Here is a 15,758-nt window from a genome sequence, read left to right as displayed (position 1 = left end):
TTTTTTTCTGTGCTGCTCCATCAGCTCCAGCAGCTCCAGCAGCAGCAGGCCCTGCTGCTTAACTCAATCAATGAATGACCTTGACTCGTGCAGACTCCCGACGTCCACCCAGATGTGGGCTGATGTGCCATTACGTCATTATCTCAGTGGAGCCTCTATAGTGTCTTCCCTTTTTCATTGCACCCAGCCCTGTATACGTGCATGAGCCTTCTTTGCATGCATTGCGGTGTGTGTGTGTGTGTGCCACCTTGAGATGAGAATGTGATGCTCATACATAATGACTACACAGCGGGTGTCCTGGGCAGGTATACTGTAAGAGTGTGTGTGTGTGTGTGTGTGTGTGTGTGTGAGAGAGAGAGAGAGTCGGTCTCAAAGCTGCTTCTTCTTCATGTCTTCAATGGAACTAAAAATAATATTACACATCTGACACAACTGGTAACTATTGAGGATGATCTCTGCCTACACACACACACAAGTACATGCACTTTTGGGGTTATTCATACTCCCTCTCTTTCTCTCTCTCTCTCACACACACATTCGCACTTCAGAGTTTAATTTCTCGGCGTTAATGGCAGAATGAACCTTGCCTCCCCGTAGAGGAGAAATGCAGCTGAATCACATCCTACTATTGATCAGCCTCTCACCTGCACACAACCTCATGAATGTGGAGGCAAACATTCGGTGGCGGTTTCTCTGCACATCTCTCTCCACCTCACATACACACACAAACATATCTATGTGTATACAATCAGGCATGTGTGCATATCTCTCCATTTCATCTACTCGCTCCTCTTCCCCATTCTGTGTGAAGGGCAGGCTGGACTCTGAATCTTCTCTGCAGATTTGAAATCTGTCTGCAGCGTCAGATATGGACTTATTTCCATTGCAGCCATTTACGGAGCAATGCACCTTTATATTCCAAGGATCTGTTTTGCACTTCCATACGTTCTGTACATTTTGTGCTCATCTTGTCAACTTTGGCAACCGAAAAGCAGCTGAATGCACAACAGTGTCCCTCAGTGAAACATCTGGTAACAACTGGACTTATCTGCTTGGTATTTGTTGGGATTTAAGACTCCGTAGCTTATTTTTTTTGCTTAAAAGATTTGGCGAGGCTGTTAAAGGTTTACTGCTATTTGGTTGCAACTCGTGAGGAAAATATACTTTTATGTTTATTGTGATTGTCTGAAGGTTAACATGTGTCTCAGTCTACCATATGGCCTTTTTCTACTTGTACAGACACATGCGGTCAGAGCCGAGTTTTGACTCATCAATTTCTTATCTGCAACTCTAGCTAGTGTCCAGTTAACGACATGATACAGTGTCACCTCAGCTTTCAAATCCCATTAGAGGACATACCATGACATAAATCTAGGCTGGGGGAGTAGACTCAGGTGCACACACACACACGCAGCCTTTCTACCAGTGCAACCATCTTTCTCTTTCCTTCTCTGTTTTGCATGTATGTGCAAACACACTTCCCTGTGCATTCAAAATCCTACAGGCAAATGACAGCAGGTGTATGAATATAAGTGTCAGTAGGGCTGTCCTCGACCAAAGAAATACTCAGTTAACTCTCGTACGATGTTGTTGACTAATCAATTAGTTGATTTAATCGACAGATCTGTGAAACTGAGTTTCTCCACAATCACAAAAAAGCACCACTTTAAATTTAGTGTTTATCAGAGATGTGCTCGTATGTTTCATTCAGCATGAAAAAGCATAAAAAATGACTAATTGACTAAAGTAATCTCAGTCAACCGAGGCCAAAACAACCAATTAGTCGACTAACAGGGGTCAGCCCTGAGTCTGAGTCACCATCCTTTGCAAACACATCCAAACATAACTCCACATATAAACTTATTTTCTTCTCTCTCTCCAATTAACACACAAAAGCCAAACACGCTTTTGGATAATCATTGGATCACTGACTTTATTCACCCCCGGTTTCCTTTCCATTAGCACTAGACAAATAACTATAACCTACTGTAATCTTAATTAAGTACCTGATCTACTTAATTTAAACCAAATTCTAATAGAGTGCTACAGGAATGAGTCCTAAAACATGAATTTTTAAGCTTTTATGTGTCTTAAAAAAGGCAGTTGCTAACAAGCGGCTAAATGACACTACAAAAACGCCATCACGCCGACTGATCCGCCGTTAAAGTCTCGTTGTGTATACTCGTGCTCATGCGATCGTGGTTTAGTTAATTTATAGCGTTGGCTTTTTACTTCTGGCGATTGCATTTACACTTAAAAAATCACAAAACATGTAAGTATTATAAATGTGTGTTTGCCACAGAGCTTATTTCCTGCAATAATCCAAAAGCCAATGGGAAAATGTCACATTTTGTTGAGCGAACCCAGGGCGATGCTTACTTCCTGGTTGGCCTACAAAAATACGTCATCCATGCAGCACTCTATCCTAACCCTAACTCTAAACCCAAGTCCTAATAGCCCACCCTTTAAAGAAATGTCCTCACTCTTGAGAGGTCACACAAACACACCCACATACTGCACATCAATCAACACAGTACAGGAGATAAACACATTCATCAATCTTCAACATTTGTGCTCTTGCATAAACCTTAGTCTGACAGAAGCTCATTAAACATTTATTGAATATGCCGACCCGTTTGTGGAGGTCATGGCATAGAGTAGAGTTTGTCACATTTCAATTATTTGTGCAATGAGCCAGCCAGTAAACTGCATACTGGGAAGACAGTAGTGGTCGTTTATTCAAGTGACTAAAAATAACTCATATTTACTGCATGTTTTCCTGACTGGTGACCTCTTGTGGTTGTGCAAATAAAGACTGTCCTCTCCCAAATCAAACAAAAAGTAGGCAACATTTGTTTGTTCACACAATCACGATTGTTCGATGTTCAGTAGCAAAGCAGAAAGTAGCATGACATATACAGTATACCAACTCAAATCTAAATATTTGTAGAACTGGGTATAAAAACATCAGTTTTTTATATGGGAGACCAGGGTTTGCATCCTGTTTTCTATCAACTTCTATCTTTAAACCATGAAGACAATATATTTACATCCTTAACCATGAAGATTATCTTTCCTTCAGTGTTTCCCATTAATTACCTTGTCGGCAACCCACCCAACTCGTTTTGAAACACGGACCCCATCTCATTTGCTTTGAGGGTGTGACTTTTTTTGCCGTGTCATCACCATTTATATTTATTTTACTAATGTCTTTATGATTAAATTGTTTACAAGAGCAAAATGTTCTTCATAGCTCTAGCCTCTTAATTTTACTCTCAAAGTGCACCAAATTGATGCATTTAACTTTAAATTGTACAAAATTTTCTTCTGGGGGAGCATGACCCCTCTACAGGGTCCAAGGTCCACCCACCATAGTCTCGCAAAGAACACAATTTGTCTCCAACTGCTGGTGGTGCTACAGGAAAAGTCAGGGGATTACCAAAGTCAATAGGATTAATCCGCTGAGGACCATAGATATCTGTACTAAACTTCATGGCAATCCATCCCATAGTTGTTAAGACATGCCACTCAAAACCGAAAATGTCAAGCTGCTGTTGGTAATAGAGGCAAAGTCAGGGATCACCGAAGTCCATAGGCTTTACCCTCTGAGGATCACTAATGGCTGTACCAAATTTCATGGCAATCCGTCCCATAGTTGTCAAGACATGCCACTCAAAACCGAAAATGTCAACCTGCTGGTGGCGCTAGAGGTTAAGTCAGGGGATCACCAAATTCCATAGGTTTTACCCTCTGGGGACCACTAATGGCTGTACCAAATTTGATGGTAATCCATCCAATAGTTGTTGAGATATTTCAGTGTGGACCAAAGTGTTGGACTGAACGACATTGCAATCCCTTGAGCCATGCATGTTGGCATTATTGCATGTCCAGAACGTCTTTGTCCTACCGATAGGTGTTGCCAGATCAGAAAACGCTCATAAGAGTCATTTTGGAAAGCACTGACAGATGACCCATTTTGTCACTAATGTATGAGGACTTGTTAGCGGACACCACTCAAGAGTGAATGACCACATTCATAGGAATGCATACAAACAATACACAGGAAACACTAAAGAGACACAAGCTTCCTGCACCGTGTGCGCCCGTGTCATCTTCTGCATGTTTATGGATGGCTGGTTATGAAACAGGTCACACTCTCCCCTCCAGCAGCTCATGAGAAGTAGCGAACGACTGAGAGCGAAGGGGGGGAGAGAGGATGAGATTACTTTCAATTTACACAGCAGAATTCTGCGACATTGAGTGAAAAAGCAAACGCTTTGATCTTCCTATCGGCCAGAGAGGAGGGCTGTGCTGTGGCTTGGGAGAACGGCGTCGGACAACAGCGTTCACAGAGCCAGTGGGGGTGTGAAAGATGGCATGACAGATGAAAGGATTGTTTTTTACAGACGGATGCTAACGAAATATTGTGTCTTAGTTTATTCAGGGCAGTCGACAGGTGTGACTTTCTTTGTTGTAGACTTGCAGTCACTCTGTTCATGGGGGTCGAGGGCGGTTATGTAATTGTTTTTTGAAATAACAGTTATTCAGATTCACTCAAGCTCAACAAAGGGAGACTGTGTTTCCTCTTCAGCTCTAAGAATCTGGTCATTCCTTGCTAACATATTGCATCATTGTGCTTTATTTCCTTTTTTTACTTGTGTATTTAAAAAGATATACTATCTATTTCTATGATATCTAATCTCCCCCTCCTCTGTTCAATCAGACAGTGTAAGTCTTTGCCATAAATATGCTGACTGAGGCAGATTTTATTGATTACAGTCTGAAGAATGATTAGGGCTCCAGCAGTGTTGTGTGATTGTCTGTCTGCTATCATGCATATTTATTCTATTTTTCATTTATTCTTTGGCAAAACAATCTCAACCCAAGTTGAAAGGTAGATGTTTAAACTTTGCACTATTCTGAGCACTTTTCTACAGTGCCATGACAACTGATCAAGCTATAATTTGGCGATGAACACCTTGTGATATGATATGATATGTCAAAAGCTCCAGAACAAGCGAGTAAGTGGACCTTGAAGATTGTTTTGTCAATTTCCAAGGGCAAACTGTACCGTGCACAATATTTCTGTATTTTGACCAGTGGACAACCTTCATGTCTGAAAAGTGAAGCCAACGCTGAAGTGCCTTAAACTTGCATTCTTTCTAATATCCAGCAGGGGGCGACTCCTCTGGTTGCAAAAATAAGTCAGATTGTATCGAAGTCTATGAGAAAATTAGCCTACTTCTGACTTCATTTATTACCTCAGTTAACATTGTAAACATGAGTTTATGGTCTCAATCGCTAGTTTCAAGTCTTCTTCAATACAGCATGATGTTCAATTAGTAAAATTATGGTCCCATTTAGAGTCAAATAGACCATAAAGCAGGGTATGCTTTAGGGTGTGGCTACCTTGTGATTGACAGGTCGCTACCACAACGTTGTCTGGTCTGGGAGATGTCCGTGTTTTCGTCTTACAACTTTAACCCTTTCACTGTGTGTTTTCAGTTCATGACAGTTAATTATAACCATTTTGGTCGCCTAGAAAATGTCTTATTCAGCATTCGGTTGTACTTAGCTCCACCCTCTCGTGTCAAACGAGATGGCGACGGCAAAAATGCAGAATTCGAGGCTTCAAAATGGCAGTCCACAAACCAATGGGTGACGTCACGGTGACTACATCCACTTCTTATAGTCTGATTTGACGTTTTTCTTTTTAGTTTTACAATTTCTTTTACAAAATATGTTTTACTTTCTATAATTTTTCTTTCTCTCTTTCTATTTATTTTATTTATAATAAAAAAAGTAAAAAAAAAAAAAAAGTAAAAATGTCTGCCGTGAAAAAAGCCTTTTATCAATTTAAAAGAAAAAATATTAAATATTTGTAGGCTACTGCAGAGAAACAGAAGAGTAGTGTGTGTTACTGTGTGATTTTCTTTTTGCATCACTCAACACTGTATGTGGTTGCGTTGAGCCACTAGTGTATTGACATTTTAATCAGCTCCCCGATCAGGTGCTTGGTTCCCACGTGTCCCATAATGCACCACACTTTCAAGACTCGCAATTAACATTCCCAAGTCCCTTTGGCCCTCAGCACACACAACAAGCCTCTCAACAGGTTCTCATCACCCCGGCTGTGCATTTATGTGTGTGAATGCTCCTCCATATGTGTGTGTGTGTGTGTGTGTGTGTAGAAAACCCAATTCAATTAGACCATCTGAGAGGAGGATTCGATTAAGGAGCATTAAGAGTGAGGAATCTCTTTGCTTGGCAGCCCATTGTTTACAGTGGAGAGACGCCCAGGGAGGCATCAGATCTGATGATATTCAGACCGATGGGATCACTGCCAGGGGGGGGAGTGATGCCTCGAGTCGCTTGTCCTCTCAAGATATATGGTCACGGTGTTAAACGGCACGAGAATCGACAGGGAAAAAGGCAGGAGATGATTAGATTTGGGTCAATAATGGAATAAATACTATATGTAGCAGCAGCATTATAATACATCAGTTATTTAATCTCAGAGTAACCTGTGAGTCTTCAGGGTCCATTTTTGTCGCTATGGAGATAATTTGTTGGTCAAAATTACAGCTTCAATTTAATGATAGTGCAAAAAAGGCACTGCACTCTTACCTATTTGTCATATAAATGGGTTAAGATATTATTTCTCTGTTCCAAATGATCTCCCCATCTAATTATCTTAGTGAAACTGGGCTACACGATGGTTTGCTTAATGTGGGTGGCATTTTACACCTTTTACACCCAACCTGGCAAAATGTTTGACGGATGAGCACTAGATGTAAAAGCACCCCAAAAAAACAGGATAATTGGAGAAAAAAAGTAAAATAACAAGAGGATAAAGTAACACTGGAGCAAGTAACGAGTACCATTTCACCATCTGCATCCGTTGGTAAGCATAAACTTGAAAAGACTGAAGATAAAGGGTATATGCTTACAGTTTTGTAATATTGCCATCTGCCAAGTATCCAGCTCTGCATTGTTCTGTCTGGATCTATTAAAAGAGATGAAGTGCTTGAGGTGTATCTTCCTGTTGTTGAGGGCACTTTTATGCGGCAGCGAAGTGGTTAGGGGAGTTTGTGGCAGAAAGTGTTTAAGGAGGAGTGGAGTGTGTGTAATTGTGGCTGACTCATTCAGCTTCTGAAATGCTAAGTATGTGCTGAACTGTAGACCCAGACAAGAGGCGAAATATGCTCATGTTCACTCTCACATTGCTCACTCAGCGGGAGCTTCAGGTGGCACGTTGCACCAACACTAGTTTGCATAACAGAATTCAGAGTTACTCTTGGAGAGGAGCTGTGTTCAAGATATTGGACAGTTAGCATTCTTGCTGCAGGACGCTGTAGTTGGAGACTGTCCTCCCATGAAAGACGAAAGCGTCCAAAAACGACATATGTTTACGTTAAAGTGACAAAGCCTACCAACGGCTGTAGTAATTATGACTACTGTCCATCACAACAAAAAGAAGGAAGACAGGTGAGGTTATCTTTTGAGCGACGAAGTCTACATACGGATGAGGTCAGGGTGGATCAACAAAATGTCAGACTTTAACCCAAGAGAGCGCTGTTTGTTTCACGTTTCCCACTAACAGTCAATGTTGGTCTCTTTTAACCACAACCACGATTGCTGACTGACCTTAAAGGGATAGTTTGGGTGTTTTGAAGTGGGGTTGTATGAGGTACTTATCCATAATCAGTGTATTACCTACAGTAGGTGACGGTCAGCACGCCCCCAGTTTGGAGAAGCAGAAAGGAGTGACCGCACGGAACCAAAGCAATGTACTGCTGTGGATGGGGGCAGCAGCAAAACGTATTTTAGCCACCTAAAAGAAAGACCCACCTAAAAAAAAAATCAACATCAATTCAAGTGTACGCTATATTTAGAATATTTTTGCCAGTTTACCTTGCCTTGAAACAGCTATACAGTCTATGTTACCGACAGGGAACTGAAGCCGTTATCTATGCTCTCGCCAAAGCAACCAGACACCATTGAAAAAAACTATAATTTTACCTCGCAGAACATAGGAGTTGCTAGTCAACCGCTGCTTTGATCAGTCAGTTTGTTTGTGTAGACCAGCAACCCCCATGTTCTGCAAGGTCAAATTACAGTTTTTGTCAATGGAGTCTGGTGGCTTTGGCGAGAGCATAGATGGATACAACAGCTTCAGTTCCCCGTCAGAAAGGGCTGTCGGACACCCAAACTATCCCTTTAACCATGTAGTTATTATTGTAACCATGACGACGAAGGTCCCCTAATCTTAGCGAAGTAGTAATTTCAGCCTAAACCAAGATGTTTTTCCAACCTGAACTAAGTACTTATTGTAACCCAAACCTTGATCTTTCTCTAACCCTCACCGAGTTGTTTTTTTTGTGGCAGAACATGGCCGATAGGGGCATCAGATGGGAAAATGTTTATGCGTCATTGTGGAGGGCCATAACAAACAAGGTTTTTTTAAGGTCATTTAATTTGGGGACTTGTTGGGTAGGTGAGAGCGGGGACTGTTTCCAAAACCTTTGGTTGTGGTGTTCAAGGACGCTGTGACGGCTGAGTTGGCAGCTGAAAAGCATTGCATTTCACAGTGATGTTGTCAACATATCTAAGCTTCATTCATGTACAGTAGCTAGCACTATGAAGAAATTTCACAAACTATGAAAAATTACATGATATGCATACAGAAAACTGTGGTCAACACCCAGAGTAGGGGTTAAAAAAATTCACTCTTTGGTTGCCATCTCCCGTTTCCCATAAGCTCATAGACGGGCCACCATGGAATGGTTTCTAAAATATTACGGTACAATATTACCCTGCTTTATGGTCTATTTGATTCTAAATGGGACCATAATTTACTAGATCAATATCATGCTGTATTGAAGAAGACTTGAAACTAGCAATTGAGACCATAAACTCATGTTTACAATGTTTACTGAGGTAATAAATCCAGTGAGAAGTCATTTTCTCATAGATGTCTATACAAGCACACTTTTTTTTTTTTTGCAACCAGAGGAGTCGCCCCCTGCTGGCTAGTAGAAATAATGCAAGTTTAAGGCACTTCCGCATTGGCTTCACTTTTCAGACCCGGAGGTTGCCGCCTGTGAAATACATTGCAGTGTTGTAAAACCAGTATATTTATGGGGGAGGAGGGGGACACATTTCAGAAACACAATTCTACTTTTCCTTTAAGGTTAAAGATTTCACTCTCACACAGCCAGTCTATCTAATCTGATCTGAATCCAGGACACTGAACTTGAACCTGTACCATCCTTGTCACTCCCGTTTGCCACATGTTTCATAGCATACATATCGTACTTAATGGGCCTGTAGAAGCCCCTCAAGAGGTTAAATGACACAAAGGATTTCAGGGTTGAGTTGATTTTCAAAGATGCATTTGTCCTGAGGAGGAGTCTGTTGTATCTCTTTCTTACTCTTTGTCCTGACTGCGCTTTCTCTGTCTGCCTCCGTTTCCTCAAGTTTACGCCACCTTTCATTTTTAATATGCCCCCATTTTTCTGTACACGCCTCTCGCTCTCTGCTGTAATCCCGTCTCTCCTCCTCAGGAACTCCCCTCCCTAACCCGTTTCTCTCCCCAAACCCCTGTCACATGTCTGAGAGCATGCAGGACGAATTTCATATCTGCCTGTCAGGCTCTTCCCTCTTCTTCTCCGTCTATAACTTCTCCGCTCTCATTTCGCACATGTGCGCAGAGGTATCTCTCTCTCCCCAGCCGCCTCGTGCACCTGTGTCCCCTGATGTGTCGTGCTTACATACCATATATGGAGCGGGTGCAACACGGTGATATGAGACTACGCAGAGAGAGGGTTTTGTTCAATGGATGGATTGAGAAGGGTTTTGCTCTATCCGTTTCCTCTCATGTATAATGGATGATGTGAGTCTCTTGCACCATTGTTTGCTGATTCTAATCAGAGTGCCCCAGCCTGTTGAATAATAAAACAAGAGGGCAAAAGGAAAAATGTCTCGGAGCTTCAGAGGAACACCTGCTGATTAGAGTGTAAGCTACATTTATCACGTGTCCTTAACCGGTCCGGTTGCTCGTTACATCTCTTTACATCTCTCTTTTATCCTTGAATATCCTACAGTATACAGAGACTGAGTCGCACACACACTCATGCACATAACTCTCAGGGCTTGTAACTTTAAGGTGACACCTCCATTATTTCCTGGTCCTGAGGCCTTGTCTTGTAGAGTAAAATCTGGTTTTAAAACCTTTATTCACGTTTCTATTGTGCTTATCCGGTGCATTTGCTCAGATAAATTTGTGTTTAGTCAAATTACCACAAACTAAGTGGCCAACAGCAAAGCCACAGCTATACTATTACAGCATAAGAGTACCGGCTGGTTTCTGAGACTGCAGGCAAAACATGTCATTTTTCGTGTGTTTTTTCCTACGAATGTGCAGCAACACGTGTCAATTTCTGCTCATTACCTGCATACAGTCTTTTCAAAATAAACTTCCATCTTCACAGGAAACAACTTGATTAGGTTTAGGCAACAAAGCTACTTGGTTAGGTTTAAGAAAGGATCAACTTGATTAGGATTACGCAACAAAACTACTTAGTTAGGTTGAGGAAAAGATCGACTTTGTTAGGTTTAGGCAACAAAACTACTTAGTTAGGTTGAGGAAAAGATCGACTTTGTTAGGTTTAGGCAACAAAACTACTTAGTTAGGTTTAGGAAAAGATTGTGGTTTCGGTTAAAATAACAGCGGAAGTTGCGTAACTTAAGTAGAGAGGTTACTGTATGTGACAAAAACTACTTACAGTATTTGGGTTTAGTGTAGGAAAAGATTGCGGTTTAATAATGTCACATACAGCATCTTACCCAATACTGTGATACAGAACCTCTGATTATTGCTTGTCCGTCTTTTCTTTTGTCTTCCTAATGGGGGTCCACATTAGCCTCAACACTGGTGTAGTTGAGCTCTAACAGAACTACAATTTACACAATGATAAAGAAGGAGGTGATAGTGTCAAACGTATGTATCTTTAATTACTGATTTATGTATTTACATCGGATTAATATTATTGGAGGACCTCAGAGTTTCTCAAAATAAGCTACAGCTACGATTTCTCAAGTAGCAATAAATAAACTGGCAACTCATGATGGGGGTTATTAGCTTGAATAATAAAGTCATAGATCCATTAATAGGACCTCCTCAGGTCACGCAGGTTGCATTATAATTGTGCTGTTGTTAAAAAAAGGTAGCGAAGGAGGTCAAATTTAATCTGTCTCGACAGGGCGGAGCGTAAGAGGGAAGGAGAGACGGTGCATTAGAGAAAGTCTGTTTTTACTGCACTCCTGCTCTTACTGTGCGTGCCAGGCTTTAATAATTGACAGAGCTGCCAGGAAGGAGGCGTTCACCCACAGATTCACCTGTATTTAGGGGATTCTTCTGCACAGTCACCAACATTAGCTGCTCAGGCCAATTTTTTTCCTGAATGAACTGAAGGATGTAAACAGTTAATCAGCCCTTGATCTGCAGCTGTGGACACGTCAGGTTATCTTTCGGGATCACGTCGCTATCAAGTTAAGGAATGCTGCATAATGCTTTTTTTACAATAGGTTTTCAACAAGAAAACAAATATGCTGACTCACAATCAATCCATTAGTCCTCCCGTACTACAAGAACATTAGTGATAAACTAACGTCAATGTTAAAAGTCAGTTTGCGACAGTGGGTATTCTCATGAAACAAATAGTCAGCTGTGAAATAAGTTGCCTATTCCAGTATAATTAACAATGCAACAATGTTTAAAACAAGTTTTAGAAAGTACAGAACATGCATAAGTAAAAGCACTCATTCATTATGAATAATGCTAAAGTGTGTTAAATGATGGATGTCTTAATATGCATTTTATTTCTGTTGGTGGTCATGGAGGCACTAGATAATTTAAACTATAGCACAAGTTAAATCTGCAGTTATGAAAAAAGTTATTTTTATAAAACTGTCACTATGAGGACATGGAGGAACACGATTTTTTATTACAGATTATCTGTCTCATGCACTACTGTCAGGATATAGTGACGGTTTTTTAAAAATAATAATATCATATTTGCTCAAAGTTACTGACTGCAGCTTTAAATAACACATAAAAAGCGTCAGTATTTCCTCTGAAAGGTAGCAGAGTGAAAGTATTATGTTGCACAATTACAGTCAATTGGAGAAATGGCAATCTCATCATGCAATAGGAGTAACTTATTAATAGCATACAGTATTAGAGTTACTCACATTTTCTCCATCCCTCTACTCCCTCCATTCATTCTTAATTATTATCATGAATCGTTATTCCCAATAGTTATTGCTGCGCTTCATTTCCTCTCAGTTCCAGATTGACATTGAAAGCACATCTTCGTCTAAAAGTTATTCGTCTTTCTTTTCCCCCCGTCTCTCTCTCTTTGCTCATTTCCCTCTCCTGCCACACACTGACTAGAGGAACATTAGGAGGTCAGTGTCATTCAAATTGCGAGGACCCGGGGCTATTTTATTAAAAGCTGAAGCCCTCTGTGATATTGAGTTTTGGTAATATGTGGCTGAATGGACGTCTGGAGCGTATTTCTCTGTCTATTTCTGTGCGTGAGTAAAAAGCACCAGACTTCGGCGATGGAGCTCACAGCAGCTAGTTGTTGTCAAGGTTAAGTGTTTTTCTCGACACGAAGATACAGTGCATACATCCACACATACGTTCTGTGTGTGTGTGTATGAAATAAGGAGACGAACACACTTATGGTCTGCCAGCTGCAATTACATCCGCCAACGCAGACTGACGGTCATACTGAGAAATGAAATCCAACAATCCTTCACTCTACAGTATCTCCTCCGGCTGTCTCATACTCTGTCTCTCTTTCAGTCTGAGGCTGCCTGAAGTGTGGAGATAAAAACAGCTGCATCTTTAATCTGTGGGTGGCACAAGCCTACAAAGAAGGCAATTAGGTTTATAATTTACAATTCCCTTGCCCCCCTCTTCTTCTTCCCTTCCATTTCCTCTCCTTTCAACTCACCCCTCCTTTCCACCCGTGAATTAAATGTCTTTATGTGTGTCATGTGTGTGTGTCCCCACAGAGCAGCGCGAGCATTTGGAGAGTACCTGTCCCACACGCACCCTGAGAACCGAAACGGATCAGGTCAGCGTCTCAGCCATCCTGCCATTTGTCCATCCCTCTATCCTGCTCTGCCTATTCCCTTTTGTGGTCTTTAATCCTCCCTCCACCTGCTTCACCTAATCCTCTGTTGGCAATGCCAGGCTGCGATCATTAGTGTATCACTACAATAGCTGATAGCCGAAGAAAAATTATATTTTCCTCTTGTCCTCCTCTTTTTTCCCCTCTCCCTGCTCTTTTTTCCTCAATCTTTAACGCTCTTATTTGTTTTTTTTCGCCGTCATTCTAGCTCATCTTCTGTGTGAAACCTTGGTGGGTCCCGACCAGGAGTCGCCAAGTGACACGATTGGCCCAAACAACAACAACCACCTCCATCCCTGCTCCAACGCCGCCAAGGGCTGCGAGGACAACCAGGAGCCCAGCCAGGTGAAATCCCCGCTGGGCTTACTCCAGCCGCCTCCCCCTTCCATCACCATCTCAACCAAAGCGTCGCGGCTGTCCCTCGAGCGCAGCTTCTCGGCGGAGGAAGACCAGCAGAAGTGCGTCGAGTGCACCCTGCAGCCTGCCCGCGTGTACACCATCACCAGCCAGCGCGGTATGCTGATGAGCAGCGGCCGGGGCAGCAAGGAGAGCCTGGAACTGGACGTCCTGAAGGAGAAGTCGGGGAGTGGCGGGGTGGGATCCAGAGGCGGCTTGATCCAGCCCTCCACTTCCCCTTCCTCCACGTCGTCGTCGCCAACCCAGTACCACCAAGCCAGCAGCGGCCGTGGCGCCAGCCACCATCACAGAAACCATCACGACGCTCACCACGGGAACCACCACCACCACGGCGTCTCGGGCACCAGCGCGCCATCCGGTAGTGGAGGAAGTAGCGGAGCAAGTGGAAGCGGCGGTAGCAACCAGCAGCAGTCTTTAGCCGTCGCTGGATCGCACTCCCATCACGGAACACACCACCACGGCCACCACCACCACCTGTCTCAACCGCCGCTGCAGACCTCCGTCAGCGCCCACAACATTCGCGGCTGGGGCGAGAGTGGGAAAGGGGAGGCGGAGTGCAGCGGGCTGGCGTGCGAGTCGTGCAGCGGCGCTCCGTCGCGGAGCCAGGGCTCCCTGGACCTGGAGAGCGCGTCCCGAGAGGCAGGCAAGCAGCACCGGCGCCTAGAACGGATGTGGAGTGTGGACCGGGTGACTGGGCTGGAGAGAGGTGAGAGGGCGGAGGACACAGAGAAAGGGAGAGGCGCTGAATTCCAAACGAGGGCGGGCGGGGGGGCGGGGTTTGTTCATAAGACCAGAGATTAAATAGCATTTGACTAATTTCACTTGCTTGAATGCACTTTTTTAGTTAAAATTTAAGAATCCATTTAAACTTGCTTCCTCATTAGTCTAGTGTTTGTGACAGTTTAATTATATTTGTTTATAAGTGATTATTCTGGGCTTCGTGAAGGTTTAAGGATCAGTGCAAACAAGCATTTAGTAACGATTAACTAAGAAACTTTGCAGTTAGTTTTTCATTTTAAGTTATTTCACTGTGAAAAATCAGTCTAATGAAGTGAAACATCCGTTAAAAAGCAAGTTAAATCTATTTCTTCTGAACTCTGGTGGGGATTGAGGGTGTGTTGTTGGATGTGACGTGGTGGTCTGTATATCTGACTCTTCGTCTCCCCCGTCTCTCTCCTCTGCTGTCTCCTTCTGTGTGTCTCCCTCTCTCCATTTGTGGAGTGGTGGACTGTGAAGTGCTGGTGCTGTCGCTGGTTTTGTGCTTTCCCTATTTCTAATATATTTATCACAACGTTTGCAAATGTGTCACGTAGATTTTTCTCTTTTTTTTCTTTTCACTTAACCCTGGAATCATCATTTTTCTCTCTAATTGCAGAAGACACTAACTGGTTCCCCAAGGAAAATATGTTCAGCTTTCAAACTGCCACAACAACCATGCAGGCGTGAGTGTCCAACCTCTGAGCACACATCAATCTTACATATACACAAACAAACATACATGCACACACGGTCATATTGATGATGTATGAAAACCTTCACACAGGCTGGTGTGTGAGTTAACGGACCATACAGGTGTTTTTGCACGTTTTAGGCCATTGACTGTATACGTTACATTACCGCAAACCATTTTCCAAAGCTTGCTATAAGTTTTTTAGATTGATTTTTTTACCTTCCAGGCCACCATTGATTTTCATTTCAGTAAGCCATAAAAACAGCTCGCAGACCCTTGAAGTTTGCTCAAGGAGGACAATCCATCACAGTGAATATTTTGTCAATTCTTTTTTTTTTGTGCTTGAAGTTGAACAATTGATACACGGTAAAGCAGCTGTAAGCAGGGTTTGTTTTGAAAGCTTGCACCTTGAAGACTATTTGACATCTGAGATTTAAAAGTTGGGCGCTGAACAGCAAAATGTGGCCGCAAACTCATCATCACTCCCACAAGGTGTTCGATCGTTGATCTTTTAGGTGATAAGTTGTTGACCTAAGCAAGTTTTAAGTATCTGCGAGTTGATTTTTGAGAGCGTGCTGGAAAAAAAAAACAATGATTCCCTTAAATCTAATAAACTAACCTAAAAGGATTAAGAGTCTGCAGCCACACTAGCAGCTGTGCGAGGCTGTACTTAAGTACAGTGGTGC

General features: G+C 42.5%; 1 protein-coding gene and 1 long non-coding RNA gene across 5 annotated transcripts in view; one reads left to right on the top strand and one right to left on the bottom strand.

Annotated features, from left to right (window-relative positions):
- Window positions 1-15,758, bottom strand: part of LOC119477967 — a 91,299-nt gene that overhangs the window by 37,083 nt on the left and 38,458 nt on the right. The window lies entirely within an intron of this gene.
- LOC119477966 (NMDA receptor synaptonuclear signaling and neuronal migration factor) overlaps window positions 1-15,758 on the top strand; it is a 48,483-nt gene that overhangs the window by 1,363 nt on the left and 31,362 nt on the right. For 2 of the 4 annotated variants that reach the window (XM_037752284.1, XM_037752282.1), the window contains exons 2-4: window positions 13,087-13,148; window positions 13,414-14,328; window positions 14,998-15,064. In XM_037752284.1, coding sequence (XP_037608212.1) covers window positions 13,087-13,148; window positions 13,414-14,328; window positions 14,998-15,064 — 1,044 coding nt within the window. The remainder of the gene's footprint in view (window positions 1-13,086; window positions 13,149-13,413; window positions 14,329-14,997; window positions 15,065-15,758) is intronic. The other 2 variants (XM_037752283.1, XM_037752285.1) reach the window with 2 other exon arrangements.

The sequence above is a fragment of the Sebastes umbrosus genome, chromosome 19 (assembly GCF_015220745.1).
Source record: "Sebastes umbrosus isolate fSebUmb1 chromosome 19, fSebUmb1.pri, whole genome shotgun sequence".
NCBI classification, from domain to species: domain Eukaryota; kingdom Metazoa; phylum Chordata; class Actinopteri; order Perciformes; family Sebastidae; genus Sebastes; species Sebastes umbrosus.
This window is presented reverse-complemented; position numbering and strand designations above follow the sequence as displayed.